This window comes from Pongo abelii, chromosome 9, assembly GCF_028885655.2.
Source record: "Pongo abelii isolate AG06213 chromosome 9, NHGRI_mPonAbe1-v2.0_pri, whole genome shotgun sequence".
Taxonomy (NCBI): Eukaryota; Metazoa; Chordata; class Mammalia; order Primates; family Hominidae; genus Pongo; species Pongo abelii.
Genome location: NC_071994.2, coordinates 780612 through 797842, shown reverse-complemented (window position 1 = coordinate 797842; position 17231 = coordinate 780612). Strand labels below are relative to the sequence as shown.

Below are 17231 nucleotides of genomic sequence, written 5' to 3'. Positions count from 1 at the left end.
GGACAGGTGGACTCCTCTCACTCCACTGGTTGCAGCGAGCGAGGCTGGCGCGGTCTCCACTCCGGGTGCCTGGACAGCAGAGTCCTATGGCAGCTGTCCAGCCCTGCAGCCTTCTGTGCGAGCCGTGGGTTCTGGAATCAGCTCCCCTGCCCCCACCACCTGAAGTAGTTCTGGTTGTGCTTTAAGAGCCCAGGCCTGAGCTCAGGCTCCATGGTATCCCCTGCAGCAGCCATGGCACTTTCATCCCATTGCTGCTGTGGGCAAAGGAGCTACATGTAGGTCCAGGCTCTGCCCACCCGGGGCAGCGTCCCCACACAGATCTTAAGCTTGAGGGAGGGAAGGGACATTGTTGAGGCATAGCCCATGAGGGGTAGGGCAGGATTCCTGCCCAGGGGCTCAGAGGACCCTCAGCCTGGAGCCGGTACAGGCCCTGCCCCTGTGGGTGGCTCCAGCCTCTGCAGCCCCGCCGATCCTCCCACTGGGCTCTGAAGGACTCACTGCCTGGGAGGCAGCAGTCCAAGGCTCTTCCCAGAACTGCTCCCAGGCCCAGGCTCCAGAAGAGCCCTGGAGTCCTGTTTCCTGGTGCCCAGACCCCCACACCCTCCTCCAGCACCCCTCAGTGTGCTCCCCCACTGGATCCTGGTGCCCAGACCCCACTCCCTCAGCCAGCACCCCTCAGTGCGCCCCCCACCAGATGTGTCCAAGAGGCTCCTCTGTCTGCTTCCCTCCTGGGAGGCCTGGCAGCAGCAGGAGGACAAGGAGCTGCGTGAAGGGAGGCTGGGAGGGGCACTGCAGTGGGGGTAAGGATGTCTGCAAGGCTGTGGGGAGCCTGTTGTCTGCGCAGCTCCTGAGGGGCCCCAGCTTTGCCGGAGGATCAGGTGCCTGCGTTCCTGGCTGAGGGACAATCCCAGGCCCTGCTTTGAGGGGTTCCTTGCTGAGCAGTGGGCAGTGGACCCTGCCGGGGCTGACCTTCCATTACCCTCTGAGGAGAGGGGTGTCTCAGCAGGAGACAGAGTCCGCCAGCTTCCAGCCTTCTCACTAATCCTGGGAGAACGGGTCTATTAATCAGAGATTTACCGTAACTCATTTCCGTTTCATAGCATTAGGTAGGCAGTGAGATGGCACCAGAGGCTCCTCAGGAGATAGCCTCTTGTCTAGGGTGGAGGCTGGGGGTGCTGAGACAGCCTCTTGTCTGGGGTGGAGGCTGGGGGCGCTGAGACAGCTTCATGTCTGGGGTGGAGGCTGGGGGCACTGAGACAGCCTCATGTCGGGTGGAGGCTGGGGGTGCTGAGACAGGCTCGTTGTGTCTAGGGTGGAGGCTGGGGGCACTGAGACAGCCTCATGTCTGGGGTGGAGGCTGGGGGTGCTGAGACAGGCTCATTGTGTCTGGGGTGGAGGCTGGAGGCACTGAGACAGCTTCATGTCTGGGGTGGAGGCTGGGGGTACTGAGACAGGCTCGTTGTGTCTAGGGTGGAGGCTGGGGGCACTGAGACAGCCTCGTTGTGTCTGGGGTGGAGGCTGGGGGTGCTGAGACAGCCTCGTTGTGTCTGGGGTGGAGGCTGGGGGTGCTGAGACAGCCTCCTGTCTGGGGTGAAGGCTGGGGGCACTGAGACAGCCTTGTTGTGTCTGGGGTGGAGGCTGGGGGTGCTGAGACAGCCTTGTTGTGTCTGGGGTGGAGGCTGGGGGTGCTGAGACAGCCTCATGTCGGGTGGAGGCTGGGGGCGCTGAGACAGCCTCGTGTCTGGGGTGGAGGCTGGGGGTGCCGAGACAGACTCGTTGTGTCTAGGGTGGAGGCTGGGGGCACTGAGACAGCCTCATTGTGTCTGGGGTGGAGGCTGGGGGTGCTGAGACAGCTCTGTGTCTGGGGTGGAGGCTGGGGGTGCTGAGACAGCCCTGTGTCTGGGGTGTAGGCTGGGGGTGCTGAGACAGCCTCCTGTCTGGGGTGAAGGCTGGGGGCACTGAGACAGCCTTGTTGTGTCTGGGGTGGAGGCTGGGGGCGCTGAGACAGCTTCATGTCTGGGGTGGAGGCTGGGGGTGCTGAGACAGGCTCGTTGTGTCTAGGGTGGAGGCTGGGGGCACTGAGACAGCCTTGTGTCTGGGGTGGAGGCTGGGGGTGCTGAGACAGCCTCATGTCAGGTGGAGGCTGGGGGCGCTGAGACAGCCTCGTGTCTGGGGTGGAGGCTGCGGGTACTGAGACAGCCTCGTGTCAGGGCTCCCGAGGGGTCATTAACGTCAGGGTGGGAAGGCAGGAGGCAGTAGGGGGGTTGCTGAGCGGGAGTGGCTGCAGCAGGGGAGGACGGTTGGGAGCAGCCTGCAAGCACCTCGTGTCCAGGCTCCTGCAGGAAGGTGGGGAGCTGAGGGAAGGTGGGGAGCTGCCAGCATGGCAGGGGCAGGCAGTATCCAGGCTGCTCAGAGCAGCTTGGCAGATTCCTTTGGGCATTCTGTTGCCTGGGAGCTGCCTCAGCACAGTCCTGCCTCCGACCACCACTTGGGACCCCAGCCCCCAGGGTGCCAGGCCCACGGCTGGGCTCTGCAGGTTCGGTCCCATGCACTGGGCCCTGGACAGAGGCTCAGGGGCAGCTTTTCCTGCAGAGTTTGTTGGCAGTGCCCTTAGAAGGGATGTTGCTGCCTCTGGTCCCTCCTGAGCTCTGGATCAGCCCCTTACAGTTGCCCCCATGCCCAGAGGGGCTATGTTAGGGGCGCTTGGAGCCACCAGTGCCAGCAGCTGGTAGTATGAGGGGGTCTGTCATGATGAGCACTCCGGGCAATGCTGCACCACTGTAGCTGCAGCTCACATCGCCTCCGGGGCCCATGTTGTCTCCTGGGGGCCTGGGTAGACCTGACTCACACCTGTCCTCCTTGAAGGCCAGCTCTGGGCCACACCGTGAGCCTGACTGTGGGTGGACACCCAGGCTCCCTGGGCCCCTCACAGAGTGGCTGGGGGCACCTTTTGGCCCTCAGGTCTGGTGTGGCCCTGGAGGAAGGCCATCCCACCACTATCCTGGGGAGCTGTGGGTACCTGCAGACAGCATAGAGCCCACAGGCTGGGAGCCAGGCAGGAGACCCCCAGGTAGGGTCGGCTTCCCCAGGCATCTGGGCAGGGCTTACTCTGCTCACTTTGCTCTGGTGTTTCAGGGGCGGGGGGCAGCACCCTCCTTGACCACCACCTCTAAGTGGTGCACAGTGCGTGACAGCCTCTGGTACCCATAGAGTTGTGGACACGGCTGCAGAGGCGTGAGGACGGGCTGCCCAAAGACACTGCCTCCCGCCGAGGACTGTGCCTGCATTGCAGCCGGCAGAACTAACACCAGATGATCTGGGCCAGAGTTACCCAGGAATTGACGGGGGCTTAGCTTGGAAAATGACAGTCCCACTTGGGCCATGTCAGGGAAACAGGAGCTGCCACTATGCAGCAGTTGCATGTGCCAGGCCCTGGTCCTGGCACCATTGGGAGCAGCAGGGCTTCTGGGTACTGGCTGAGGAACCGTCACCTCGTCCTGACCTAACCCGGTTCTCACCGAGCCCCACAGAGGCTTGTGCTGGAGCAGGGCGGGACCTGGGGCCACCAGGGGCCGGCTCTTGCCCCACTCTCAGTCCTCCTGTCATCCCCTAAGGGGTGGGTCTCCTCCCTAGATGGGGCTGCTCCCAGGGGACTGCAGCGTGAGAGTGACAGTCTCCTATGTGCGGTAACAGCCAGAGCCTGCCCAGTGTGGACGCATCACCCTGACATCCGGAAACCCAGCTTTGCAGCAGCATGTGCTGCAGGCCAGTTTCTGCAGAGGCCACCTGCTGGGTGGACTCATGGACACCAGCGTGTGCACACGGCTGGCTTGGGGTCCTGATGGCTGCTCCTGGGCCATGCTAGGAGGGAGGCTAGTGCCATCCCTTGGGGGACACTGCCAGCCTGCTCCGAGATGCTCCTGCCTTCTCCACCTCCAGGGGCCAGAGGAGGCCTAACTGCTGCTCCCTGTCTCCTGCCCTGCCCGGTGCCCTGCCCTCTCCTTCCCTGAGCTACACCAGGCAGGTGGGGCCCTTGGAGTGCCCTGCGGCCGCCCTCGGGTCAGTGTCCTGGGCCTGCTGGGGGCCTTTTCTCACCTGGTGTGTCTTTTTTTTTTTTTTTTTGAGACAGAGTCATGTTCTTCAGCCCAGGCTGGAGTGCAGTGGTGTGATCTTGGCTCACTGCAACCTCCACCTCCTGGATTCAAGTGATTCTCCTGCCTCAGCCTCCTGAGTAGCTTGGATTACAGACACGTGCCACCACACCCGGCTAATTTTTGTGTTTTTAGTAGAGGCCGGGTTTCGCCATGTTGGCCAAGCTGATCTGACCTCAGGTGATCCGCCCGTCTCGGCCTCCCAAGGTGCTGGGATTACCGGCGTGAGCCACTGTGCCCAGCCTTTTTTTTTTTTTTAACCTGCCATGTCTTTAGGTGTCTGAAGTGTGATGTGGACACGTGAGGCTGTCTCTGGTTGTTTGAGCCCCTCTTTCTGGGGGTTCCTGGGGTACTGCACAGGCCCCCACTCTAGGGGGGCCCACTGGGGCATGAGACAGTGTTGTTGGGGCTACATCCAGAGATGGATAGGAAGTTCCCACGAAGGGACCCACCTGCCCTGCTGCAGGGTGTCAGGCTGGGGACCAGCCCCACCCCTCCCTGAGGCAGCAGGTGTCACAGAACCCCGGGAGAGTCCTTAGTGCCAGGCGCTGCTGACCCCACCTCTCGGTTCTTGCAGGGGCCTCATCCACATGCTCACCCACCTGGCTGAGGCTCTGCACCAGGCCCGGCTGCTGGCCCTCCTGGTCATCCCGCCTGCCATCACCCCCGGGTAAGTGCTGCTCTTGAGGTGTGGGGGTGGCTGTGGAGGGCTCTGGGGTCGGGGGCAGCCAGTGCAGGGTGTCGGCCAAGGGCCCAGGCCCTCCTGCTCAACACCCAAACCTCATCCCGTCTGTATAGAGGCTTCAGCTGCCACACACACTCTGTGCCCCTGTGCTGGGCACAGAGAAGGCTCCAAGTCAGCACGTGAGTCCCAGGGCAGACCTGGGGGCCAAATGGACAGAAGCAGGCTGGGTTGGGGAGTCACAGAGCCCAGGCAGGGCTGGCTTGGCTGGGGGCATCCCAAGGTGTCGAGGCAGAAGTCCCAGGGCTCTGCCCAGGGCAGCCCCTCAGGCAGACACTGGGCTTTCTGGCCCGCCACTCTGGAAGACTGCCAGCCCTCTGCACCTCTGCAGCCTTCTCTCCCTCCAGAGGCAGAGAGGTGACTGCGGGCCACTCGCTGTGTGTGGTTGGGTGCACCCCCAAACCTGAGGTTGGTTAGAAAGACTCACAAAAGAGCCAGTTTGTGCTCACAGGAGGCTGCCACCCTGCAGATGCCTGTCCCAGCACAGGCCGTCCATGCCCTCAGGGTAGCACCCCTGGCTAAGCAGGCAGCTTGGTGGCCTCCTTCACAGCCTGTAGGCTGCTGAGGGCCCTTTGCACGGTCAACCGACTTCTCTCCAAGCTTTCCAGGGCTCTCCGCTGATCAGTGTGGGCTGCAACTGGGCAAGGCAGTGCCGGGGCAGACACAGCAGCATGTCCTGCAGACCAGGTTTCAGACCTGTGCCCCTGGTCCCGCTGTCGTGGCCAGGTTCCTCCCCTGGAGCTGGGGCAGGCTGTGCTTAGACCCTTCTGGCTCCCAGTACAACGCAGTTGCTAGTTCCTGGTGGGCTCAGACTGATCCTTTGATGGAAGACCCTGGAAAGTGGAAAGCAGAAGGGGTGCTGAGGGCTGAGCTCTGGGAGCTGCTTCGTGCATGGCCTGAGCTTCTTGCACATGTACCCAGCAATGTGCAGACAGAACTCCCTCTGCCTGTGACCAGGTGTTGGGGGTCCTGTCCCAGACCGAGCCCTGGGGAGCCTCCTGTCTGCCGCACTGCTGTGTGCGCTGGCCCCTCCTTCTCCCTTATGTGCCAGCGGGGCTGACCTGTGGGTGGTGCTGGTGGGGTGGGGCCTGGCTGTGCCTTGGCGGTTCTGCTCCTGCAGCCCAGCAACCTCAGCCTCCCCGGCAATAACGGGCCCAAGTCCAGGGCTGGGGTCTCACCTGTGTCCCGGGTTTGGGGCCCCCATGCAGCATCTTTTTTTTTTTTTTTTTTTTTGAGATAGAGTCTCACTCTGTCACCCAGGCTGGAGTGCAGTGGTGTGATCTTATCTCACTGCAACCTCTGCCTCCCAGGCTCAAGTGATCCCCCACCTCAGCCTCCTGTGTAGCTGGGACCACAGGCACATGCCACCGCACCTAGCTAATTTGTGTTTTTTGTTTGTTTGTTTTTTTGTAGAAATGAGGTTTCGCCATGTTGCCCAGGCTGCTCTTGAACTCCTGGGCTCAAGCGATCATCCCACTTCGGCCTCCCAAGCCACCGTGGCCAGCCTTTTCCGATGTGAGACACTAATGTCTGGCCTGTGTTCCCAGGGTTTGAAGGGGGCTGGCAGGGGCTGGCTGTGAGGACACGTCCTTCCTGAGCTGACAGCACTGTCTCAGGTGGTTGGGAGGACTTCGCAGGCCTGGGGCTGGGAGAAAATTCCTCGGGGTGGCAGACACTCCTTGTCCAGAGGCCATGGGTGTGGCCACCTCTGTGAGGCACTGATTTCATGGGGCTCCTGGGTTGCCCTTTGTGCTTAGGGGAGCTGCAGAAGCAGCCATCGGTGGGGACCAGCTCAGGAGCCCAGGTCAGTTCTTGAGGCTGGGGCAGAGGACCAGGTGCCTGACTTCTGCTGGTGGCAGCCTCTGCCTGAGCTTCTGGCCCTAGGCAGGAAGTGGGCAGTCGGAGCTAGGCCAGGTCCCTGCCCCTCATCCCACAGCAACCAAAGCTCACAGCTCCATTTCCATGGTGCTGGTGGGGGTTGCAGCTGTAGAGTGGGATGCACGCCAGGGCTGTGGACACTGTGACCAGGCTGGGGGCGGGGCCAAGGCCCGCGGTGGGGGTCCCCGGGGAAGTCAGACCCAGCTGGGCGGAGGGCTGGGCACTGCTGTTGTGCGCCTGCTCAACTGGAGCACAGGGCTGTGCCCTCCCAGTTGGCGGGGCCAGTGAAGGTGCTGAGGCTCCCGTGGGTTCTCCCGAGGCTCTGGCTGCACCCCCAGAGGTGAGGAGGGCTGTTTTATCATCTGTGTTTATCCTTCCCCTCATCCCACTCTGAGGGAAGAGCAGCCACTGCAGAGAAGCCTCATAAATCCCTGTCCCTAGCGCTTTTGCAGCGGAACGTAATTATGCTTGTCATTCACCTCACAAGAGCTACGTTGCCAACACACAGGCTCTCTCTTTCCAGGGGCGTTGTCCATGGAACAATGGCCCCAGGAGAGAGGTCTGTGTGCTGCAGGGAGGGGCAGGGAGGGGCACCCCCAGTCGCCAAGTGCAAATTTATTGTGTCCTTTGTCAGCAGACAGAGGCAGCCCTAACTCAGCTGCCACAGACCCCAGGGTGTCTGGTCCTGGAACTGAGCACTCTGCTGACCTCCATCCCTGCTCCCATGGTCACAGTCTCAGCGATGGAGGAGACCCAGGGTCAAAGCCACAGCGTAAACCCCACAGGCCAGTGGGACCAGCAGGCTGTCCCCAGGTGCCCATGTGGTGGTGCCATCCTTAACATGGGAGCAGAACCCTTGGGTCAGTCTGTAGTTGACCCCTTGTGTTTTCTGGGCATCCTTAGGTACTGGGACCCCCTTGGGTCCAGGGAGTTGACGTCAGGAACCCAGGAAGGGCTGGTTTCCTTCCTGGGCCCTGCTGGCGTCATTGCTGGCCTTGTTGTCAGTGGTCCACTCTGAGGTGGGTGGGGCCACAACCCTGGCCATCTCCTCCAAGCCCCATGGTTTAGGGCAGGTCATCACTGTATGTGGAGCCTGACTCAGCCGTCAGAGAAAGGTAATGCATGGGGGCGCCATCACCGGATCCCCAGCAAGCACGTTTGCACAGAGGCCCCTGCTCCCATCACCCACCTGCCTCTTGCCTGCAGCCTCGGCGGATGGGGCAGGCCGCGTGCTGACAGTGTGTGTTGAGGCCTCTGGGGGGGACTGTAGGCACCCCATGCAGTGTGGACGGGCCGAGGTCCAGGCTGAAGTCAGGCCCCAGAGGGCTGAAGGGTCCTAACCGGCCAGTCAGGGAGCGGGCTAGGCCTGCAGGCTGATGGACAGTGGAGCAGCCATCGTGAGGGGTGAGGGTGCCGGTAGCAGCAGACGGGGGCCAGGCGACCCAAGGCCATGGGGAGCAGGTTCAGAAATCTCTGACAGGTGGGCAGAGTGGGAGGGGAGCTGTGGGTGGAGGAACAGCTGTGGGCACTGGCTGCTGGGGGCAGATGCCCTGAGTGTGGGAGGTTGCAGGGACAGTGATGCCAGCATCTGTTAGGGTTGGGGAAAGGTGTTCCCTTGGACTGCTGTGGGGCGTGACAGTGATGCCACCATCTCTGTTAGGGTTGGGGACTGGCATTCCCTCAGGGCTGCTGTGGGGCCTGGCTCTGCAGGTAGCAACTGTAGGGCCAGGCGGTGTGGCTGGCAGGGACTAGGGACCATAGGCCAAACCCACGCCTTCCTCACATTCAGCCTGGAGGGAGGTCAGCTGAATGGACGTCAGAGACTACGGCTCTCCCCTGCTGGGTGGCTGGAAGATGAGAGTCCAGGGAGAGAGGGAAGCTAAGCCCACAGGTTCTGGTAGCTGGAGTACAGGAGCAGGGAAGAGATGGGCCCACCCCAGCAGATGGCGGCAGGAGGGTTTGACGTGGAGCCGACGTTCCTTTTGCCTGGCGTCAACTGCAGTGATGCAGATGTCACCCGGAGATGGCAGCTGGTCGGCCGAGGGGAGAGCGGGCATCTGCCACGTGGGCCCAGTGTCAGGACCAAGGTGGGTGGGTGGGGATTTCAGGGAGGTCGCAGGTAGAACGTGAGAGTCGTGCTGTGCTGGAGGGACGGTGTGGGTACATGGCAGGACACTGCGGGCTCACTCGTGTCATCGTCTCCCCTCGGATCTGAGAGGACGCTGTTCTGGAGGCCGCAGCCACCCCGGCCTCTGGCAGCTGTGGGGTCCGCGTGGCTGGAGGGACCTGGTCAGGCCCCAGCCTGAGATTGTTCAGTGTGAGGCAGCCAGCTGGGCAGTGCACCCCCAGGGCCCTGGGGCACAGAGCACCAAGCTGGACAGGAGGGGGAGGGGCACTGGCGTTGGTGTGGCCTGGGGTCCAGTCGAGGCCGAGTAGGCACTCACCTTGCATGCCCGCTGCCCGCATGGGGCCCACCCAGGACATGGCGATGGGAGGGCAGGCGGCTGGCTGTGATGAGTTCCTTTTCCTTCTTTCCTTCCTCCCGGGGCCTTTGTTCCTCAGAAATGAATTCAGAACACGGTGTTTTCGGTGTAAGCAGTAATTCCTGTTCATCGGAAGTCACGCTGCGTCTAATCCGTGACAAGCTGTTACCTCATCGCTCAGCCGTGGTGATCCCCTCTTGTCCGGGTGCCACGGGGCACGGAGACAAATGGCTCCGCTGCCGGCTCTCGCATGTGTCTGGGTGAAGGGCACGGGCTGGGGAGGACATCTGGCAGTGGCCCCTTTGCAGTGTTTCTTGCGGGTAGGAGGAGGTCCACATTCCCAGGTGGTCCCCAGGGCCAGCGCCAGGTAGGGGGTGGCAGGACCGGGGGCACAGGCCTGGTGCCCTCCCCTCTCTCTCCCACTGATCACCACCGTGAGCTGCTTCTGCCTCTGGATGGGGCCTGCTTTGTTCCCTCGTGTTGTGTTACTACCCTTGAAAGCGTGAGGACCGTTCCTAGCCTGTGGCCGTGGTTGGTGCCCAGCTGTAGCAGAGTTGTTGGGTCAGTGGGCAGCTGCGTGAGCCCCGAAGGGAAAATGCAAGCTGTGCCACATGCATGTCACATGTCAGCATGCTGCACTGAGGGGCGCGGTGTGGAGCCACGTCCCCTGGCAGGACTGCCCCTTCCTGCTTGGGGATGTCGTGGGCTGCATTTCTGGTGGACGCATGGGGGGCATTCGTGGTTTCTGTGCCACATTCTGTAGCTGGTGGGAGCCAGATCCTGGACACATGGCCTCACCTAGCAAGGCCTTGTGGAGTGAAGCCAGCTCTGCCAGGAGTGCCTGGTGCGGCCAAGGCTATGAGGTGGTGGAAGGCACAGCGCCCACAAGAGGGACAGGGGCGTTGCAGCACTGTGGATGTGGGGGAGGCACACGAGCCCGGCTCACGGCAGGACCCCACATGTCTGATAGCAGCGTGTGAAGCAGGACTGGGTGCTCGGAAGGGTATCATGGGCACAGGGGAGGGGTTAGACTGTGGGACAGGCCCCTGCAGAGTAGAAGCTGCGGCTGACAGGGCTGCCATGAGATTGGCAAAGGAGGAGCCAAAGGGACAGGCAGTCATGCTGGCCATGGTCCTAGGTGCAGCAAAGGCCCAAGTTAGAAGCAGAACCATGGGGCACGTGAGAGGAAGGAGTGACTCTGACAGACACAGACAACTCTTGACCAGGATGTGGGCGCATCAGAAGACGCCACAAAGGAGCGAGAAGACCAGCTTCTCGCCAGGAGGAGCGATGGTGCCCACGCCACTGACCAAGAGCACATGACCACCTGAGAGAGCTAGAGGGAGAGAAAATGTGAACACGGTGGTGGGAAAGCAACGAGGGGCTATGTGTGGAGATGCGCGCCTGTAATGCCAGCATTTGGGGAGGCTGAGGCGGGAGGATCGCTTGAGCCCAGGAGTTTGAGAACAGCCTGGGCAACATAGTGAGACCCCATCTTTACAAAAAATTTAAAAATTAGCTGGACATGGTGGCACCTGTGGTCCCAGCTACTCGGGAGGCTGAGAGGAGGAGCTTGAGCTCAGGAGGTCTTGAGGCTGTAGTGAGCCGAGATTGTGCCACTGCACTCCAGCTTGGGCAACAGAGCAAGACCCTGTCTCAAAAACAGAAGAGAAGAAAAGAAAGAAAGCAACAAAGACCCCAGAGAAAAGCGGGCAGGAGACCTGGACTCTGAGCCACGAGAGGCCACAGTGGATGCGTGCATGGAGCCGATGGGCAGGCCGGGAGATGCTCAACCACGTTATTCCTGAGAGAAGCACAAATGAAAGCCACGGGGAGATCGCGGCTCGGGGGCAGCCAGGCTGGGATGGAAGCAACACAGCCAACGCTGCCTGGCATCTGCCACCAGGACCTGAGTGATGTGGGGCTGTGAGCCGGGGGGCTCTGTGTGTGAGGGGCCAAGGAGCCGCCTGGGACCGACTCGGAGAGGCGCTGGCAAGCCCGAAGCCCGCCTTCCGGCAAGGCCTCTTCCTGGTGCAGTCGGCACCTTTTTGCTGCGTCCTCACATGGCAGAGAGCTGTGGTGTCTCTTCTCACAGGGACACTGACTCCACCGTGGGGCCCGTCATCATGGCCTCGTCTAGCTCTAATCACCTCCTAAAGGCACTATCTCCAGAAACCACCGCATCAGTGGTTAGGGCTTCAACATAACCATTTGTGGGGACCCAAGCACCCTGTCCACAGCGAGACCGATTCATTGATTGTCTTGCTCTGTTGCCCAGGCTGGAGTGCAGTGGCATGATGAGGGCTCACGGCAGCCTCCACCTCCTGGGCTCAAGCCATCCTCCCACCTCAGCCCCCCAAGTAGCTGGGACTACAGGCACACACCACCACACCTGGCTAATTTTTTAATTAATGTGGAGACAGAGTCTTGCTGTGTTCCCCAGGCTGGACTCCAACTCCTGAGCTCAAGAGATCAACCTGCCTCAGCCTCCCCAAATGCTGGGATTACAGGTGTGAGCCATCACACCCAGCCATTTTTTCTTTTTGAATCAACTAAAAAAGGCAAGAGGATTGCTTGAGCCCAGAAGTTCAAGGCCGTAGTGAGATGGGATCGTGCCGCTGCACTCCAGCCTGGGTGACAGAGACCCCATCTCAGAAATAAAAAAGAAATGACCTTGGGTGTCGGTGAGAGGACCTGGGTGGAGGCCTCGGCCCAGAGGGAGGTTGCAGGGCAGGAAGGGTCCAGTGGACAACTGGATTTGGGGCTGAGGTCTTAGGGGCACCTGGCTATAGAGAGGGGCCCAGGCACTGAGGGAGGCCACCGGGAGTGATGGGCATAGTGCTGGGAGGTGTTTGTCAGGGATCCGGGGAGGCTGACCGTGCCTGAGTGGTGGGGCTGGCAGGCATCAGGAAAAGAGGTCAGGGCTGAGGGGACCATGGATGATGCTCCACGTACCTGCAGGCCGGGACAGCCCGGGGTGGACAGACTCTGGGGCCTGGGCCTCTCATCGTGCCCAGCAGAGGAGAAGGCCCAAACCTTGGTCCTGGTAGACTCAAGGCAGGGGCTGGGATAAAACTGCACATCTGGAGAGGGGCTCCTCAGACCTGCCATGTGGGTCCAGGGATCTGCAGGAGGTGTCGGGCCCTCAAGCCCCTGACAGAAGCCCCAGCACTGAGGCCCTTGGCGTGGTCCAGATTTGGGAGCCCAGTGACCCTTGAGCAGAGGAGGGGTCACAACTGAGGAAGATCAGGGCCCACAGCCTCACTGCCTCACAGGGACCCCCCCTCACTTCAGTGCATGCTGCTCCTCCGGCTTCGTCCCCCATGCTGTTGTCCTATGTTCTGCTGCCGTGGGGGCCCTCGGCTCCCTTGGTGTTGACCTTTGTGTACTGCTCCCGTCTCCCCTTGGCTTATAGATCTGGGTGTGGAGGGGCCGTAGGCCAGCACCCAGCTCTCCCTGGGCCAGGCGGGAAGGCTGCCCCAGGAGACACTAGTCCCCAGTGGATCTAGGTCAGGAGCAGGTCCCCAAGGGAGGGGCTGCCGTCCAGAGATGGCCCAGGGGCCAGGCAGACAGAGCAGGGCCGCTTCCTCTGCAGTGCCCATGCCACAGTTGTCCGCAGCCGACCACCTGCCCTGGTGCCCTGTCCCCCATGTTGGGGAATGTGCCACACAGCCTTGCTCCATCCCTGGGAGCCAAGCATTTGTCCTTCCCGTCTACCTGCTGAGGTCCAGTGAGGGCTCTGGAGAGCCTGGCTGGGCCAGGCCGACCCTGAGTGGGCTTGAGGGCTGCGTCCCAGGAGCTGGCTCTGCTTTCAGGGAGGCTTTGCTGCAGACCCCGGGAGGGGATGCTCCTGGGGGCCTGGATCAGTCACCTCCATCTCAGCGACCCCAGCTCTCGGGAGTGGCCCATCCTCTTAGCCACTCTCCACTGACCTTGCCCCTCCATGGGCAGCCCTGGCCCAGGTCTCCCTGCTGTTAGGTCTGTCATTCTCAGCTGTACCCTGGTCTCAGAGAGGTGTCTGGGCCCCCATGACCACATCCCCCTGTGTCTCCCAGCCCCCAGCCTCTGTGACCCCAACCAAGCTGCAGGCTGTCCCCACCCCAGGAGGACACTTTTCCGCTTGGGAAAAGTGACCCAAGTCCCCCACAGCCAGCTTGCTCTCACCCCAGCTGAACCGCAGCTGGGGAGGGGCTTCAGGCAGGGCATAGCAGCCTGAGGTGGCTGTACCTGTCTGTTGCAGGACCGACCAGCTGGGCATGTTCACGCACAAGGAGTTTGAGCAGCTGGCCCCTGTGCTGGATGGTTTCAGCCTCATGACCTACGACTACTCCACAGCGCATCAGTGAGTGTGGGCTTGGGAGGCTCCTGGGCACAGCAGACTCCACAGTGCAGCAGTGAGTGTGGACCTGGGGGGCTCCTGGGCACAGCTGATGCCCTCTTGCCTGTGGTTCTGTGCACCACAAGGTCACCTGCTGAGCCTGGACGCCCACCTGAGGGAAGCCAGTGGCACTGCACCTGCCGCATGCCCTGTGGTGGTCACGTGGGTGGGGCCCTGCCTCTGGTGGAGCTGGGTCACGGGCGGGGCACAGGCATAGTCCTGCTGCTGCCCGATGCCACCGTGTCCTCCTTTGCCTGAACCACAGTGTTGCACGAGGGCCGTGTGACACAGGCGCAGGCAGGGAGACAGCAGGAAGGATGCCCAGGCGGCCTTGTGTCTGCTGTCCTCCTTCCCACTGTGTCATGCGGACTCCTGCCTGTGGCTGTGGGGTGGGGGCCGCACATGAGTGCCTGGCGCTGGATGTGGTGTCCCTCATGGGCCCGCTCTGCTGACGGCCCTTTCTGATGGGTGATCCTGGCCCTGGACGTGACGTCCCTCATGGGCCCGCTCTGCTGACGGCCCTTTCTGATGGGTGACTTCTGTTCTTTACAACTCTCTAGAGGTGTCAGCCGCAGCATGGGGAGGGTGCACCTCTCGGTGGAGGGCCCCAACGATGGCTCAGGTGCGGGGCCCTCCCTGTTGCTGAAACTCGCTCACTCCCTGCCCTGCAGGCCTGGCCCTAATGCACCCCTGTCCTGGGTTCGAGCCTGCGTCCAGGTCCTGGACCCCAAGTCCAAGTGGCGAAGCAAAATCCTCCTGGGGCTCAACTTCTATGGTATGGACTACGCGACCTCCAAGGATGCCCGTGAGCCTGTGGTCGGGGCCAGGTGAGCCAAGGGCTCTCCCTGCCGTGCTGAAGGTGTCACTGGGTGTGGGTGGGTGTGGGTTTAAGGAGACGGAGTGATGGGGAGGGTCCCGGTCCCCTGGGGCTTGTGCCCCACAGAGTCAGAGATAGGGGCTGGGCCAGGAGCTGGTCCTGCTTGGTGCCTACCCCACCGCAGCCCCCACTGTGGTCACCATCCATGACACCGCCACGTTAGCTGTCCCCACATCTGCGTGAGGCTGGGACTGAGGCTCCCCCATCTGTCAGCCTTGCCCCACAGCACACAGGCCGGGCCAGGGCCTCCTGGGTTGAATGCTCCTCCTCCTCTCCTCTACCCAGGAGTAATTTCCTGCTTTGTGTGTTCTTGGTGTGCTCTGCAAGTGTGGTTTCTTGTTGGCATTACTTGACTTCATTTCTGGAGGACATTTTTCCTGGCTGTAGAATTCTGGCTGTTGGTTTTTTTACAGGCATCTTAAGCATGTTGCCGCCCTCTCATTTGGACGGCCTTTCACCGCCACCTCTTTCTCCTGCCTATGTTGCTGTCCTCCCTGCTCTTAGGACTATCTTGTATATATGGCTGGTTTTGAACAATTTGATTGACGTGTCTTCATTTTCTTTTTGCACAGTGTTCATGGAGCCTCTTGAATCTGTGCATGTGTACTCCTAGCAAATTTGGAAAATATGGGGCCAAATTCTTCAAATATTTTTTCTGTTTCTTCTGTCCTCTCCTTTGGAGACCACAAACACTAGATCCATTGAATTTGTCCCACAGCTCACGAATACACCTTTTACCTTTTGGAATTCTTTTTTTTTTTTTTGAGATGGAATCTCACTCTGTCGCCCAGGCTGGAGTGCAGTGGCGCAGTCTTGGCTCACTGCAAGCTCCGCCTCCCAGGTTCACGCCATTCTCCTGCCTCAGCCTTCTGAGTAGCTCGGACTACAGGCATCTGCCACCACGCCCTACTAATTTTTGTATTTTTAGTAGAGATGGGATTTCAATGCGTTAGCCAGGATGGTCTCGATCTCCTGACCGCATGATCCACCTGCCTCGGCCTCCCAAAGTGCTGGGATTACAGGTGTGAGCCACCACACCGGGCCGGGCTTCCTTTTTCTCTGTTTTGTTTTTTTTTTTTTTTTTGAGACAGGGTCTCACTCTGTCGTCCAGGTTGCAGTGCACTGGTGTGATCATAGCTCACTGCAGCCTCAACCTCCTGGGCTGAAGCCATTCTCCCACCTCAGCCTCGCAAATAGCAGGGACCACAGGTGCATGCCACCATGCCCCGCTAATTTTTGTATTTTTTTGTAGATACAGGGCTTTGCCATGTTGTCCAGGCTGGTCTCAAATTCCTAGGCTCAAACGATCCTCCTGCCTCAGCCTCCCAAATTTGCTGCGATGACAGGCGCGAGCCACCGAGCCCGGCCAACATGTTATAATTCTCTAGAGGCTTGTTTGGGGTCCCCTTTACGTCTTCCATGTCTCTACTAAACTTTTGCAGATTGCGATTCAGTTGTAGTAACTGCTGAGTGCCCGTGTCTGCTGGTTCTGATATCGGGGTCGGTTTCAGGAGGCTACTTTTCCTCCTTGTTTGGGGTCCTATTATGCTGCCTCCCTGTGGGCCTGGTACTCTTGGGTTGATGCCTCAGGCATTGCGAATTTTACCATGTTGCGTGCTGGGTGTTTTAGCATTTTTATAAATCATCTTAATCTTTGTTCTGGGTGCAGTTGAGTTTCTTAGAAACAGTTTTAGCTGCTCACTTTTCTGGAGAACCTGGCCTTTTTGTGGAGACCTCGGCTGTCATCTTTATGAGTCTTTGTAGGTCACCCACAGGCCTGCCCTCCATGAGGGGTGTGTGCGTGTGTCAGCCCAGGCAGGTGAGCTGAGGCCAGGCCATCACCCCTGATTCCTCCTGGTCGGCTGTGGGGAGGGGCAGAGGTAACCTGCCGGATTCGCGGGTCCTGAGGGTGGCGGCAGTGGGTAGAGGAGTATGTTGGGGCAGTGTTCCCTGCCCGGCCTCCAGGGGTGCCCTTTGTGAGCCCCTCCACAGCAGATGTCAGGTAGGCCATGTTGCAAGACCAGGGTCGTGTGTGGTGGTCCCCTTAGGGAGGCTTTCCCCCGACACTCTACATGCACACTCCTTTCTGTCCACATGGCTGGTCCTGGGGTCCAGCACAGGCCTGGGCTCCCGCTGTTCTCTGGCTCCTGGCCCTGGGTGTGCTCTGGGTCGCTGAGCAGGGCCTGACGCTGCTGCGGGGGCAGACACGGGGTGCTGGCTGAGGAGGGTCTGGGGTCAGCCTGGGCATCAGGCGGGGTGAGGAGCCTGGCATCTTCTCTCCCACATCTCACCCAGTGAGTCATCAAGAACTCAGCCACACACTGAGACACGCGGGGCTCCGCACGGGCGAGGGCGATGCCCCAAGGCCCCTGGCTCGTTTGGGTCCCCTGCTCCTGCTGAGATGGGGCACGGGTCAGTCACTGGGTGCCAGCTCTCATGTCCCTGCAATGCAGAGTGAGGGGCCCAGCCACCCTGTCTGCCCAACTGTCTGTTCTTTCAGTTGGGGCTGCTCTGTGCTCCTGTGTGTGCTGCACCCTCCCCCACCACGGCCCTCCTTTGATGCTGGGAATCCCTGGAAGGCTCTGGAAGCACAGCTCGTGTCCCCCACCTTACCACATCCCTGATATGGTGCCTGGTTCTGGGACCTTTGGGTGGAGCCATGTACAGAGCTTGGGCTCCCAGCCCAGGATCCCCTGTGCAAAGCAAGAGGCCTCCCCATGCA

The 17231-nt window shown here is 60.8% G+C and overlaps 1 protein-coding gene across 6 annotated transcripts in view; it reads left to right on the top strand.

Moving 5' to 3' along the window:
• CHID1 (chitinase domain containing 1) overlaps positions 1-17231 on the top strand; it is a 40426-nt gene that overhangs the window by 12043 nt on the left and 11152 nt on the right. For all 6 annotated transcript variants that reach the window (XM_024254630.3, XM_054523848.2, XM_054523847.2 and 3 more), the window contains 3 exon segments: positions 4729-4821; positions 13495-13596; positions 14304-14459. In XM_024254630.3, coding sequence (XP_024110398.1) covers positions 4729-4821; positions 13495-13596; positions 14304-14459 — 351 coding nt within the window.